General features: G+C 40.8%; 1 protein-coding gene across 1 annotated transcript; it reads right to left on the bottom strand.

Annotated features, from left to right (window-relative positions):
• Nucleotides 1-51: 51 nt before the first annotated feature.
• Nucleotides 52-16,428, bottom strand: tnfrsf11a (tumor necrosis factor receptor superfamily, member 11a, NFKB activator). Its single transcript, XM_084939100.1, has 10 exons — nucleotides 12,609-16,428; nucleotides 8,758-8,833; nucleotides 8,233-8,358; nucleotides 7,012-7,158; nucleotides 6,834-6,915; nucleotides 6,371-6,438; nucleotides 6,100-6,219; nucleotides 5,894-5,943; nucleotides 4,757-5,681; nucleotides 52-2,091 (listed from the first exon to the last, which is right to left on the bottom strand). The coding sequence occupies exons 1-10, from the start codon at nucleotides 12,681-12,683 to the stop codon at nucleotides 1,808-1,810; spliced, it is 1,953 nt and encodes a 650-aa protein (XP_084795226.1). The 5' UTR covers nucleotides 12,684-16,428; the 3' UTR covers nucleotides 52-1,807.
• Between the last annotated feature and the right edge of the window lie 31 nt (nucleotides 16,429-16,459).

The following is a 16,459-nucleotide window of genomic DNA, read 5'->3' as shown; positions in this document are numbered from 1 at the left end:
TTGACCAAGAGTAACCACAGAATGCAGGATGGCAGCCATCCGTGAAAAAAATTAGATGCAAAACATATTTAATTTCGATCAAAATAGTCTTTCAGTAATTCATTGCAATAGATTTGATTTATATGTACATTTTTTGTTTGTTTGTTTTTTGCAAAGCTGCATACATATGGCAGGGCTATAAATTAACAGTTCATTGAAACTCCTGTGTGCGCTTCGCTGTTAATGGCACCACTCGACTTCACAAAATCCACACAATAAATCAATTGACAGCATATTCATTCGTCTTTGAGAAACAGATGAAATATATACAAGCACTGATCACATCTGAAACTTCTGAAATACACACAAACAATCTGCCTCGTAAAATCTTTTTTTTTTTTTTTTTTTTAAACAAAACCATTATTATTAACAAACATCTGACTTTTCTTCATTGAGGCCTGGGCATTAAAATCGAATAAAAGAAATCACTAATAGAATAGCTTATCAAATGCATAGCATTTTGTTTCGAAGACAAAAACTGCACTTGTGTTGCAGTAGGGAGAAAATAAAGTCTACAAACAAGCTAAACAAGCATCGTACCAAAACTGGACGTGTCTCTTAAAAAAATAAACAGATCCTGCAGGCAAGAAAGAAGAATTCACTCATTGATATGTTTAAAATTCTGTCCAGCCAGATCTTATTGTGGCTTGCATATTCAAAGTTCTATGATACAACAACTAAAACGTATGTTCCACACAGTGGATATTCCGTTACGCAAGTATCAAAATCATCCAGACTTACAAAAGTTAAAAACTAAGAGCTTACAGATGTTACCTAAAGCAAGTAATCAATAGAAATGTGTGGGACATTAAATATTTTGTAACTTCTTTGTATCGAGACCAAGCTGTAAGTTCCATGCAACGATAAAAATATTATGCACCTGCAGTATGAACTCTACTTCCACATCCATTTCACAACAAAATTCCCCATCACTGTTTGGAATGGAGGGAGTTTCCATCTGAAAAGGCCTGCAGCTTTTCTTCTTTTTTTTTTCTGGGAATAGATTCCCGTGGCAAGATTCAGTGACTAATGTCTGAAATAGGCCAGGTTATAGATGGTTCATTAGTAAGACAACTGTGGAGACACAGAGTCAGATTCCCAAAAGACTGATTTCCCAGTTATCTGACTGATCACTTTAAAATGACTTTACACTATCCTTTCCTTGTTTTTAATCTCGAAAACAGACATGACAAGACACATTTGTTTTTCATTATTACAATAACTTATTTGATGTACACCTCTTAGCCATAACACTAAACCCACCATTCTGCCAAAAAAAAAAAAAAAACCTCTGCTGTGCATGCACATGAGCCCACTGAGGGTGTCCTGTGGTGTCTGGCCAGTGGGTCCTTTGGGTCCTGTGCGTTGTGGAATGAAGCCTCTGCAGATCAGGCTTGTTCTTGCTAACTCAGCAGATGTTTGATTGGACTGCCATGTGTTATGCCAAGTTGTCAAGCAGTTTTTCTGTTGTGACAGGACACTCTGTCCTGTTGGAGAGAATTCTGTTGCCAGGGGATGCTGTTGCCATGGAGGGATGTGACTGATCTTTAACGATGTTTAGGTGGGTGGTATGAGTCAATGGAAGAGGACCCAAGATTTCCCAGCAGAACATTGCATTGTAACAATATAATCAACATGATTCATTTCAGCTGACAGCAGTTTTAATGTTGTGGCTGATTGGTGTAATCAAAACATAACATAGGCACCCGGACTATGGCGATGATCTCTGAAGTGACATAAAACATAAAGCAAAGCCACTGGCCGCTTTTCACTTTCCCAGTGATTGCTCCTCCATCGCTTCCTGGACTGGCAGTGTCTCATCTTGCAAAGTACAGTGGGAAATGTAGTCCCCTTGTGATCTCAAGCTGCTCTGAAAAAATGGAGCAGTCTCAGTGGCTTCTTCCTGGACAGGGTTGCCGAAGCCATCATCCCGCTCCACCTCGTCGCTGCCGTGAGACGTCTGGCTGACGCAGACAACAATGACGTCACCGCTAAAGTTCATCACTTGACCGCTGGAGATGAAGGTGGTGTTGTGGTTCCCAGACACCTGACCTAAATAGAAAAGTAACACAGAGGAGGCGTAAATGGTTAGGAGGCTATTTATAGACGATGTCTGAGAAAATCTTTAGTTTCACGTGAAAATCATAAACACTGTATCCCCAAACTGGTATAGAAAATGCCGATGCAATAACAGCCTATTGTGAAATTCAACAAGATGTGTTGCTATAATTGTAGGGTTGTGTAGGACTTTCATTTTTCCTGTACAAACAGGCTTCCAGAGCCCTATTTCATGACACAAGTGAAGAAGGGACTAACTGTTGGCTAACCTCATGTGACAAATGGACAGTGGGTGTAATGACTTTGCAGGATGACCACAAAAAGGCAATGGCTACAGAGACCGCCATATCATATCCTTCTCGACATAGCTCCGTCAGTATCCAGCACTTCTAACTAAGTGAAACTCAAGACCACTAAAGAGAAGCAATTTGTCACAGGTTTTGGGGTTTTAAGGATTCAACTGAACAATTTTTTTTTTTTTTTTAAATGTGCCGCTCCATCCACGAACATCTCAGTGTCTAATCTCCATCCTACAGTTGCTTTCCTGCCAAACACAAACTTGCATCAATACCCTTTGTGCCAGTGCCTGTATATTGTTCACCTACAGAGTTAAACCAGCAGGTGAAATAGGAAATAAACAGTTTTGTTTTGTAAATCGCATTACACCGCATCAAACCTCTGGTTCCTATTTTCTCCAGCCTCCTGTCTGACTTTCCAGGCGACAGAAGAGGCCAAACCTCCATGACTCACAGCTTATGTTCCATCTGTTCACACATATGCACACGCACACACACATACAGTAAATGTAAGAAAATGCACTAACAGGCATTTTCACACCTACACATACACGTATGCGCTCAAAAGCACATGCAGCCAAAGGCAAATGCTACCACAGACTCTCAAAACGTGTGTGTCTCTGTTTCCGTATCCAATGGCATTTCCCGGAATACCAGTCTGAGAAGGCAAGCTTGAAAATATGCCATTTCACCACAGCTCTGAAAACAATGCTCTGAGGAATCTGCTTGGGTCTTCTGTTTATCCTCTCTCAGTTCCACGTTGATCTTTTTGGATACCCAAAAACTGCTCTGACAGGGGTAAAACTGACTTGTGCATATTCTCTATCAGAATCTGCCAATTTTTCATGGATAGGTGCCAGATTAAGTCTTTGATTGTCAGACTAAATGTGGGTCATTAGCCCTATTGAGCTGACGCTCAACAAAGGCAGCCCCAAAATTGCCCTGAGCCGGTCAGTAGCTAATAAATAAAACTAATGTGCACTGGGACGGCTACTGTGGGTGAGACAAGGGAAACCTCTGAACCTTGCCTAACCTTTAAATAGTATAGGCGGGAAGTCCTTGTAACAATTTTCATTACTGCATGATGGGAAACTGTGTTCACTTCAAGCCAGCAAATGTGTAATTAAAGTAACCAGTCATCAGTGAGAGTAAAAAAAAAAGGCTTCACAAGTTGGTGTGTGTGTGTTTTTGTTGGGTTTGCGAGGTTATAAAAGCATTACTCAAGCTGAGCACATCTTGGTTCAATTAAAGCTGCGGTCACTTTGCGCAACCCTATGGAACTCTGGGTAAACAGGAGTTTTGTACTGTAGATGGCATACTCGACACTGGTGCACACATACACAAAGAGCAGTGTTTGTTTCGAGTGCGGTTCTGGTGGCTCACTAGCACATCAAACACACACACACACACACACACACATATCTTTTTCCTGCTCCCTGTGTGGCCCCGCCAAAATCCAGGCTCAGATTATCAATACTGGCTTTAATAAAAGCTATTTCTTGGAAACAATCACACAAACGCCATAATTTTACGCTGAGACCAATCCTCTGTCTATTAACGTTTGAGCTCGAGCTGACCACCGTCTCTATCAGACTGCTCAGATATTACTGCTTTTATAATCTAACCATAACCACTAGGAGCTCGAGGCACAGAGAATAAATGTTTCCCGTAGATTTTTCTCTTTGGCACGACCATAAGGTCTGTGTGAGAACAATGCATGCTCAACCCCGTGACTGTAAAACTTTCCATTAAAACCAATCTAAATTTCATTCTGTTATTCTTGGTGGCTAGTCCCACCTATGCTGTGGAAAGAGAACACTGCTATGTGGTGTATCCAATCATGTATGGGTATGACCCTGTGTCAACACAATGGCGACTGCCTACACAAACAGCGAACACAGAAATCCACCTGGCAAACACAACTGTGGTCCTGCAACCTTTGTAATGAGCCATTATCCCCATAACGCACAACCACTGTGCTTTTAGTTTTTATTGACGCTGCTGAGCGGTCACAGCAAAAAATAGCCAGGAAATAGCCAGCTCCAAATCAGCTTTTCATTACCCCAAGAGGAGTAAAAATAGACTTGTGACTGTGCGACTCACTGCTTAGGAAAAAAAAGTATATAATATAATATAATATAATTAAAATATAATATAATATAATATAATAGACAAAAGTGTACATTAATTTTAAAAGCCATAATTCTGTCCTGTCAACACTTGATTACTATTAAGTTACTATTATTACTTAATATTTTACCTCCCCCACTAGTTTGGAGCTAGTACCTTATCACTTCTTTTTTTCCTTATCATTAACATTTTTTGGGGCTTCTTATATGATCAGTTTTTGACATTTCATGTACCTGAGGTAAGATTTGGATCAGCCAGCTGACTCTGAAGGCTCTCCGGTGAGCACTCCAATTCTGACTCCTGTGATGAGAGCTTGTTGTCTCTGCTGTCCCCACAGGGAACTCCCTGGTCTTGCTCTGGGGCTGTGGCCTCAGGGGGCTTGTCCATGTAGAGCTCTCCAACAGATGGGGATGGCAACAAGGGGGTGACCGAGGTCATCGCAGAGGTTGTACTGTGTTCTGTTGATGTGGAGTCTGTGCTCATCAGTCTGTACAACCCCTCCCATTTTGTTGGCGATCTCTCTTTCAGGTGAAATTTGAACTCCGGCGACATCTGGGACAATGGCAGGTAGAGTTCAGGAAGCGGACTGGTTGACTGGACGGTGGTGGAGGTGTGGAGGAGAGGAGGAGAAAGAGAAACAAGCGGTGCGACACCTGACTGACTCGTGGACACTTTCTTGAGATTTCCATCTTTAGCCTCTTTCCCACTTCCACCTCCATCCCTCTCTCCATCTAGCCCTCCACATGAGCACGATCCCGGTGTTCCAGGGCTGACAGCCTGGCTACAGTCCTCATTCTCCCCTACTTCCAAGGGCTCGTGGACAGGAATGACACACACGCAAGAACCTGTCAAAAGCCGGGACACGCTTACGACCTCTTCTTCTTCTGACACCTCTTCTGGTTCTCCAGATCTTTTGCTCTGATCCTCCGTTGGCGTTTTCCTCTCAGTCCCTCCTTCCTCTGTCATCTCTTTTATGAAGGGCAGAGAGACCTTTACATCAGGAACAGAGATGGGCAAGGTGCACGAGGGGTTGTCAGTGGGGCTGGAGGGTGCTTGGTCGATAAGTTTGGTCACCTCACATGGCGTGCATTTTGAGGCACCAGAACCTCCTCCTATTCCTCCTCCTGCTCCGCTGTGGTAAAGAGGAGCCAGTGTCTCCTAGAGTGAAGAAAACGATAAAAGAAGAGTTGTAAATTATTGCAAGTATTCACGTAAGATGATGTTAGATATATACAGGCTCTTTGCTTCAATGGAAAAAAAATTGTCACAAACAATAGAAAAAGTAGATGAAACAGCTTGCAACAAGTTTAGTTTCTATATGTATTCAGTTTTATTTGAGGTTTTTTATTCTAACAGAAATTCCACCTTACCTGTTGTATCCGGGTCCTCTTCAGATTCTGGACACAGGATCGCAGATTTACTGAGAAATGAAACAACAAGATGTAAGTACTGAAAAAAAATGCAGGAAAAAAATGACAGTATTTATGAAAGTTCACGTTTTTGTGCCAACGTCTACATGTATGTTAAAGCAGTCGTACAGGCAGAAGAGAAAGTTTCATAGAGGATTTCGACCTACCAGAGAGTAACTTCATTTTGTCCTTGTAGCAGAAGAGAAGCAGAATGAGGGGACACAGAATGATAATGATTGACAGGACTGAAACCATCACCCAGAAGGACATAGGAATGACCGGGTCACCTGTAAGACAGAAAATTATTGAGCTTGCTTTTAGTCTACAGTTTTTTCCCTCTCCACATTTAGAGTCACATTTAAGCCTCTAATTAACAGAAACGATTTTGTCATATGGAAAAATATGACATTGTATATGTCCGTGTCTTTCCAAACTCACGTGGTCCACACCCTGCATCGGCTTCAGCACTGCCTTGCTTGATCTCCTTGCTGCCATCAGCCTTGCAACTGGGAAAGAGGAAGAAGAAGAGGAATATTTAGACAATGAGAATGTAGTTAGTTTTTTTGTTTTTTTAGTTCTCCCTTCTACTCCACATTTTCCTACCAACGTGCTCAACTCGCAGTTCTGCAAAGATAACACCAGAAAGGCAGATGGATAGACAGGAAAACAAAATTCTTTCTCTCTCCACCGTCATCATCATCGCCGATGATCTGTCAGGTCTGGCTGGCAGTGGAAGCTGATGTCTGCTCCAGCCAGGGTTCCAGAGGAAGTGGTGAATATATTACTCACAACCACTGTTGGCTGCCGGTAGGTACGGCTGCCCAACTGCAGTTTCCCTTCACAATATGTCAAAAGATTCCAGGCTAAAAACATGTGTGTGCACGTGCGTGTAAGCGCTTACTTTGTCCACGGTTTGCACGGTTCGTCATCGTCCTTATCAGAGAAGAATCCTTTTGGACACGGCTCACACACCTTCCTCTGATCTATAATTAACAACACAAATCATAATCTCGGATTTACAACTTGTTTCTAGGGACTTGTTATAAATGGGGGATGTTCTGTGTTGTGGACTTTCTCACCATGCTTTGTCTCAAGTCCCTGTCCGGGTCGGCAGGTGGGTATCTTCTCACAGTACTCACAGTTGATGGGGTAACACTGGAAGCCTTCAACACAGCGACATGGCTCCTCTTCTATCGAGTTTTCATTATTTCTCATAAAACCCAAACCTGTAGATTTAAAAGAAAAAGACAAAGGTACAAATGAAGTGAATGAGTAAGTGTGTTAAATGCAAATTCCCACTCCACAGTTCAATACAAAGGAAAAATAATTCCATGTTAAGAAGATCCGAGCATTCTTGGCTACCACAACCCCTTTTGTATGAATATGGAGGTGTTGTGTAAAGAGTAAACAAAAAACTGAAGTGAAAATCATTTATTTGATTGAAAATAGCACACAAATAAAGTATGGATAATGTGGAAAATGTATTTATTGTGTTTCAAAAAACATTTGGAGAGGAGGGCAAGGAGATGTCTGTACACAAGCTTGTAAAAAAACAAACAAAGGAGTCAGTGGATGGGCTCAGAAGCACTTCCAAACATCACTGTCAGTAAACACAGGAGAGGGTGATATCTACAAAGGCCATATTAAAGTTGAATGATAAAAGTTTTAGCCCTTTTTGGAGGAAGGCCTTCATTATTTCAGCAGGACAATACCAAACGACATGGGGGGAAAAAATCTGACCTACTGAAAATATCTGACCCATTATTAAATGAGGCAAACAAAGACCTTAACTGCTGAACAGCTTAAAACTTTATTGAGAATGAATTTAGCAAAAACGTTCAGATTTTTTTCACCAATATGTTCCCCGAGTCCCCAAAGACATATGGGGAGTTTTAGAAAGACGAGGCGATCCAACGTGGCAGTAAACAGTTTCAATCTCAACTTTTTAGAAATGGGATGGTGGCAAATGGTCTGCACTTCGTTAATGTTTACACAGCTTCATGATTTTTTGGGAAAGGGGTTGCAAAAGAGAAACTAAAACATTAAAAACATGAGTATAAAATTAAATACTGTTGACTGGAGAGTATTCTTTTATGGTGTAGCTGTGACTGTAGAGTATGTTTGGAAAGGTTGTTTGATCTTTGTCATTCAAGTAACCAGAGATTGCCAAATTAATAAGCAAAACGTTTTATAATTAATGAATTAATTTTTTAGAATTGAAATGAATGGTATTTGTCACAAGTAAGAAGTGAAAAATGGATTTAAATGTATGGAATTGATAAATAAATGAAGGTACTCACTCGGATCACAAAACTTCTGCTTAAGACAGCGATAGGCATTATTCAAGCTGGGTTGATATTCTCCGTGACTGCATTTACGACATATAGTCTGAGCGGTATCAGTGCAGTCTTTAAACACATAATAGCCTAGTGGCAAAAAGAAAAGACAATGGGTGTTAGGCAGAGGATTTAAGAACCCAGCATACATAATTACAATAACACAGAAAAGCCTAATTAAATAGAAGAAAACAAAAGAGAAACTGATAAAACTGGAGCTCTGTTCTTCTTTTTAAGCAGTTGATATATTTAGAAGTTTAAGTGTGTGTGTGTGTGTGTGTGTCTGTGTGTGTGTGTGTATCCACGCATTTGTGGAAACACATGCACATGTCTGTGCCACTTTAAGCCAAAAAATATCTGCTTTTAAACATCCTTCCTCTTTTACTTTAGAATATTTGTGAATGGAAAGCTATTTTTACTTTATGCTGACTCCACAGAGGAAACCAGATATGCATCCACTATCTGTGTGTGTGTGTGTGTGTGCGTTACCTGGTTGACACTTGTTGCAGCATTTGGAGTCTTTTAGGTATTGTGTTTCTTTACATTGAGATCTGGAATCTGCGTTCTGTAATTAATGAAGACAAAAGATAAGTTTGTAACAGTTAGTAAGAGGTATAATGTTTGAGTCAGGACCAGGATGGTAAAAACATTTTCAAGACGTGCCCAGAAATTCTTTCCATGCTCTCAGAACACCTGAGCGCAGCACTGAAGCCTCCAGACCAGAAAAAACAAAGTCCACAAGTACACAACAGGGAAGTAACAGGAATTATATAATATCCATTCTGGCTGACTTTGAATAATTAATCACTTGCAAATATTCTCCCAGCCATCAGTGCTGTGCTGTAAAATAAAAAAATAACAAATCTTGTGCAGTTGTTACACTAGATTTCTAAAGGCCTTCTGTTCTAAAAAACCACTATGCAAAGTTACCTGCTGTCACGCAGCTAAACACAGCTCTCGTTCCTGAAAGCATGGAAACAAACTATGAAACATCTTTGCATCTCTTCACAAACAATAAACGCTTTATTGAAAAGGTTACTTACTGTACTGACCTTCCAGCCGCTCTAAATTAAGGGCCGGAGAAGTCCTGGCCACACTGCTGAATTAGACAGTTTGGCTGTTATAACAGAAATGATGCCAAAACCACAGTGTCTATATATAAATGTAGAAAAATACAACCTATAGGCCTGCCTTGACTCCGACCTTGAATTGACCGCCATCATTTTGTCATTCAGTCTAAGCTTCATCTTCCTTACTACTAAATACTGTAATTTGTACTGTAATTGAATTGCTGGTGTTGCAGAGGTTCAGAAAAGCTTCCCCGAAGTTTTCCTTTGGGAAGCATATTCACAATTTCTTTTTGTTCATTTGATTTTTAATGGAAAAATCCCTGAGCTTACCCCAGCAGTTCAAATATACAATACTGGACTCTACACTGTTTTCACACCCTTCTCATCCTCCCCTGTCTTCTTTCTCACACCTCTGATTAGACTGTGTCAGTCTTTCCAACTTCAGACCACGACAGCGCTGCATGAACACTCTCAAGCTTTTAATTACCTCCACTCAAGACTCACACATCAGCCAATCTTTGTTATATAATCTAACCAGAGGGATAATCATACACAGTGCTCATAGCTCAGACCGCAGCACTAATGGACACCATATGCTGCAGGAGACAGAAGTGACAGAAGTAGGAAAGATTCCCATGCTATTAAAAGGCTTGAGTCTTTGTATAGATAGATAGGTAGATATGGCTTTTAATATGCACAGTGGGACCAGAGCGCACAGGAAGCCAAAGGAATGCCGGGAATTGTGTTTTTGTTACCGCCACATCTAAACATTGGGTCTGAGTTACGTGAAACAATGTGTTTTGATTCACTAAATATATAATGGATGCAAAAGAAAAACAAGTGACCCACCCTATATGATTATAGGTTAACATAATGGTAAACATAGCACATCCGACCTCAGAGCTAACTTGATGTGCTGCATGTACTCAGATATGAAGTATAAATATAGAATTGCTTGAAAAAGAAGATGTAGGGAAGTGGAAAGCATATGGATGGACAGAGCGGGCAGGACTTGGTGAAGCTTAAGAACAAAGAGGTGTTAAGAGTTCCAGGCCTTCAGCGACATGTCACAACTGCCCCCTAACTGGTTTCCGAGCTGTTTTGTTTAACTTACAGAAACATTCACCGCCGTGTGTGACCTTATCAAATGCAGAGCGCATTCCATAAGCTTTCAGCGGACAAGCGAATTTGCATAACGGCCACAGCAGCAACAGGCTCAAAGCCAAGAGAAGCACACTGCACCTCATAGGCCTCTAGGGGTTTTACTGGTTCACGATAAGATGCTGTAAAAGCATATTGCACAACAACTGGATCTTTGTATAATGTTTGCACCTGTGATTAGTTTTTTTCTTAACAGCCATAAAAGCAAATCCCCTAAATGCCACCTGCATAAATCAAGACCTGATATCTCATACCTTTGATTATAACTCTTCAGAACAGAAAAAAGAAGGGACTAAGTTGTCTTAAAAATTCATTTACAAGTAACAGAAGAAACCCCCCCCACAAAGAACGGCTGTTAAATTGGTGGAAATTGGTGACAGTCAATGATGTGTGAATAGAAAAAAAAAATGCATATGATAGAAACACAACCCAAAAATCAAGGAAGAGCAGGTGCTGCAAAAAGTTAAAAGAATATGTGCTAATTGCTTTAATGAAACCTGATCCAGAGCTCATAGGCAGTGCACTGCTTTTTAAACCGGAGGTAGTCATAAATCTGATCTGGTACTTGATGGATGGATGGAACTTGAAGAGGTAACTAATTATTGGTCAAATATTAAATGAAAAAAGTCAGGGAAGAGGCAGCAAGATGTTGCTAATAGATAACAGGACAACACGAGTGCATACAAGTAGGGATGAATGCATGACTGACTTGAAAATCTGGCAAATAAAAAGTTCAGGAGCCTTGTTTGTGGGCAGGCGAGCAATAAACCCAACAAAGCACAGTTCTTCATGATATATTGACTTTTAAGCTCGGAACATCTTGAAGCAATTGTGCATTGCTCAATGTCACAAAGACAGTTTGAAATGAACTCGGAATGTATTGGATGAAGTGGTTGCAAACCAAGAAAAAGAAGGGGAATTCTTTGGGAATAGTGTGAGTCAGTAATGGCAAGACCATGGTGAGAACAAACCAAAGCCAAGGGTTTGCAATGTCACCTTAAAACGTAGTTGAAAAATATTCCATCCCTCCTATCCAGACAACTGTCTGTATCACGTGTTTGCTTTCTATTGCCACTGCTGCTGGTAAAACTTTGACTTATTTCATAGACTTTTTGGGGGAAAGGAACAACTATATATTTCTTTTGCGCAATTGCCTCCCTGGATCACTGCATCGACAAGTAAAATGCCCCCCACAAGCATTTTCGCTTGCAACACACCTCAGGAAAGAAGAGCGTGCGTTCCAGTCAAAGTTATGCCAATGCTGGCTTACGGTAATGCAGGCACACAAGCAATGATAGATCACTGGTGCCCAACAGTCCCACCACTTCAACCACATCTCATAAACTTCTCCACCTGGACAGCGTTAGCTGGTTGGACTAAACAACGGCGTGGACAACAACATGCCATCGACTATATTCACTCTCCCCTTCAAATTAACTGTGGCAGTGCATCAGCTGCGACATTAGGTCATTTTTCATCTCTGTAAATCTACTTAATAGGGTTTTTCTTAGTATGTGCTTCTTAGGTATATTACGAACTACGATAAAAAAGGAAACCACAAAAAAAAAAATGTTTGTAAAAGTTGGTCGCGATATGCAAAATAGAGATCCTGCTGTGGCCCCTGCACCACCTTTTTAAACCTCGCCTCTGGCTGACCCAATGAGGTTCCTGATAAGCAACTTGGACGTGGAAAGAATACTTGGTGGAGGGAGAAGAACGTCCAGTTGCCAGCGGCTTTTCTGTGGTCAGAGCAGGGGAGAAGTGGCTTCGGCCCAAATACAGCTGTTTCTAGTCAGTGTCTGTGCGTAAAAAAAACACTGTTCCCCAAATTTCCCTCGTCCCTCATCTGACCAGCTCATGCAAATCCTGGTGTGTTGACACATACTCGGGTTTACTGTTACAAATCTTTTGCCTAAAATAACTGAACAACTGTTAATCTCAGCACTTTTGCATTAACTTTCTCATTTAAAGGGACCCGATAACCCAAGGGAAGCAGTAAACAAGAGACCTACAGGCTTCAAAGGTGACCGTCAACTCATTTGATATCAACCTCTTAGCTAATTAATGGGGTAAATGTTTATCATTAATAGTGGGGAAAACGCGTTTTACCTGTGCGTAAAAGGTGACAAGGACACACGTAATCCAGCCGCGGAAAATCCAGCTTGTAGAAAAGTTTAATCTCATCTCTACTGATTTACAAAGACGACTTCTGAGGCAAACTTTTCTTTATTAGCCAATAAACAAAGATCCGATCCGCGGACTCTTTAAAGGTCCTCACTGCAAATCAATTCTTCTTGAGTGCGTAAATGTGGTTGAACCTCCAAACATCTCACAGGACATCGCGCCTTCATTCCCGATTAGACAGCTTCAGTTCCCATATGCCCTCTCCTCTCATCTTCCTTCTGCTTTTCACCCACGCGTAGTGAAGGGAGCTGCAATGCAACAGCTTGTAAAAAATGAGTGACTTACCGAGAGTGGACTCCTCCCACGTCCATACGCAAAGAACGGTTCCACGCCTCCATCGCAGCCCTCCCGATCAAGCCGGAGAAATTATGTGTGTGACATTTAGTGCGCCCGACTATGAACCACCCCTTATTTCTCAGGTGGATAGATTTAAACATGTGCAAACCTAAATCTACATTCAGTGTCGGCAAAAACAGAGTTTGTAGAAGTCTAACGAGCTCGAAAGTCAATATTTGGTATGACCAGCTTTATTCTTCAACACAGCCTGAACTCTCATAGACAAGCCTTCTTCTGACGTCTTTAGGCAATCTTCAGGATTAGTTCTCCAGGCTTCATGAAGGACATTCAGAGCTCTTCTTTGTATGTTGGCTGCCTTTTGTTTCTTTTTCTGCTGCTTCAATGATCCATGACACTATTGTGTGTTTTTCTCTGAGGTATGCTTTAACTGCACTTTAACTGCATTGGCAGGATGTCTGTGACCACCATCATGCAGAAATATGAAGCTATTGCCAAATGGATGTCTTCCACATGGTTTAGCATGGTGGATAAAAATGTGACAGTACTTTTCTGTACTCAAGTCCATCAGTTTTGACAAGATCCCTAACAGCACCAAATGAAAGGCAGCCCAAAATCATAACAGAGCCTCCACCGTGCTTTACAGATGGCTGAAGACACTTTATTTCAACCAGATGTTTAAAGTTTGAGTTCATCACTCCATAAGATCTGCTTTAGCTTTCCAGTCCAGTTCTTTTATATTTTGTCACATTTCAGCCTTTTCCCCCCCACTTTTTCTCTTCATGAAAAAAACGCTTATTGTCATTTACCCTTTCACTAAGACCATGACTGATTCAATTTTGGGCCAGATGCATCTCTCAGGTCCTGTATTTGGTTTTCGCAGGATATTTTTCCTATTTCTTAATAAAATGATTTTCAGATACTGTTCATCTGCTGCCCTGCTACTACTTCTTATGATCTCCACTTCTCCAGTTTCATCATTTTGGGGAATCATGTTTGGGGAAAAACACCTTATTGGTGCAAAAATATTGTTTTGTGGTTGTCAAGCTGCGTCTTTCTGTCTAAAGAACACAAATAGTGTGTTTTTTGTGACAGACTGCTAGTAACAAAGTGCCTAAAGATGCATCTTAAAATTGGATCTTTGCTAAGTTTTTTGTTATATCTAGAGTTAGCACTTTTTTAGGCTCAAATGATTCATAGGTCAGTCTCAAGTAGCTTAACAAAGTTGAGAAAAGAAAAACATTCCTCTGAAATGGTCAGATAAAAAGACTCGACTGAAAATGCGGAAAAAAATAAATAAATAAATAAAAAATAAAAAGCAGAGAATTCTAAAGCCAGAAGAACTATTGCTCAATGCCACTTTAAACAAAAGTCTGTCTCCTTGGAAATAAAATCTAGTTTTGCACAGTACTGTAGGTTGTCAGATGACACTTCCCACATCATTGGTCAGACAGGATGAGCTATGACCTCATGGCAGAGATGAATTCATATATCATACACTGGAGCAGGAGTCAAAGCATGTGGTCACTTCTGTACACTTTGCTTCCTGCAGGAGCCATTCATCACTACACATGAGTAGGCTGCGCTCAACATAGTTCCTGGAGCGTGGGTCCTGGAACAATCATGATGGTGTCTTCTCTACAAAAACAAAAGTGTAGCGATTGCTTCCAGGAAACACTGCAGCAGTTGTCTTTGCCCAGGAAAGAATGAGAAAAAGCTGGAGTTGTTATTTTCCTGGGAATTTGCATGGCAGATCAGCTCAAGCCTACATTGGAAGGTCTAGCAAGGAAATGTTTTGGAGAAAAAAAAAGAACGTGTTCTCACAACGACAGTTATGCAAATATTAAATCAAATGTTTATGCCTTGGATGAATAGGGCAAAGGCTGGAGAGAAGAGAAGTAAACAGAAAAAGAGAGAATACCCAGAAGAGGGAAAATGACTGAGAAAATTTTAAAAAGAAACATAAATTACTCATTTATCTATGTGAATGTACAGCACATATTGTCTACAAACAAACAAACAAAAAAAAAAAAAAAAAAAAAATGGAGAAAGAAACATGCTGAGAGAAGCTGTTTTGTGGTGGGGCCTCTGCAGCTGTTACAGTAGCAATTAAGATTGGGCTCTTAGCAATCAAAGGCCTAAACTTGACTTTTAAAGCATCAAACATCCACATTAAGTTGACCCCGACAACAAAACTACATTATTATCACAGAAGTCCTTGTTAGTCCCCCCACTTCAAAAACACTTGCATTGTGGCTTGTTTTGATGTATAAAAATGGAGCTCTGCTTGCAGGCAAACACCATGCTGGTTTACAAGCATTATACTTCTAATGACCTGGGTCAGAGCACAGACTGTTCTGCAAGCATGTGGGCTGCGTTGCTTAGCATCACTTATAACAAGTCAAAGTTCACCGAGCAGAACTATTTTAGACGGCACAAAAAATAAAAATGCATCCTTAAACTCACATAAGTCACTGAAAGGTTTTCTTTAATGTAACACATACTTGTTCCACAGAACAAAACAGCCAGTCTTGTTTTGAAACCAGGATTTTGGAGGAATCTTCATGGGTTAGGCATGGTCTCACGAAAACGGTGAAAAGTGCAACGGGCAAAAAAGGAAGTCAGTTTTAAAAACTAAAGCCATCGTGTTCCAGTGGTTTTAGGACTGGATCTACATCGCTTCATCTGCCTTTGGAAACAGATGTGATCCGTGAGTCACCACTAATGTGAGTAAGAGCTCCTCTCAGACACAATTTCTACAAATACCAGGAGATTTTTCATGAACAGAAAATACTCGGCTGTGTGTAAGACTACACCTGTCTGGATACAGGAGTTGTTTGGGCAACACTATTCACTATGAATGCAAATCATAAATACCACAGCATGCACTTACCCACACACGTAGAACAACAGGCACGCCCACAAAGCCACGATGCCATGCCTTAACAGTGTGTAACAATTATTTATCCACCTGGCGAGTTATCAGTGATGGTGGTTGAATATTAGCTTGAATATGCAAATGCTCTTTATCAGAGTGTTGGCCAACTCGCTTTATGTTCAACCGCTAAATAAGATCTTGCAATCACAAATCAATGTACTGGACTCCACTACAGGCCAGTCAGGGCTGTCAAAAACCCATTTGAAAGTTAGAGTCCACACTTCTTTGAGTTCAATCGTGTTCTTTTATAGATTAAGGCCAAAGTTGACCATATCATTACAAAGTCATTTTTCCAAAACATGCAGGGATTGAGAGATAGTGTAATCTAGATGGCAGATCTGGGCTTTTATTACTGTTTTTTGGGGGGTGTTAAGTTGTTGGGAATGTCCCATAAGATGGACTTTGGTTTGTTGTACTAAGGAGACAATAGGAGACTTGAAACGTTTGAAGTTGAAGCACACGGGCAGGAGCGGTGTGCGTTTCTCCTGTTAAATGACTTTGTTTTACAGCCTTCTAACACCTGCCGACACTTTGAGCTCCTTAA

The sequence above is a fragment of the Perissodus microlepis genome, chromosome 9 (assembly GCF_051167445.1).
Source record: "Perissodus microlepis isolate ML-2025 ecotype Zambia chromosome 9, ASM5116744v1, whole genome shotgun sequence".
Lineage (NCBI taxonomy): Eukaryota > Metazoa > Chordata > Actinopteri > Cichliformes > Cichlidae > Perissodus > Perissodus microlepis.
Note: the sequence above shows the minus strand (reverse complement) of the source record. Positions and strands in the feature narration are given on the sequence as shown.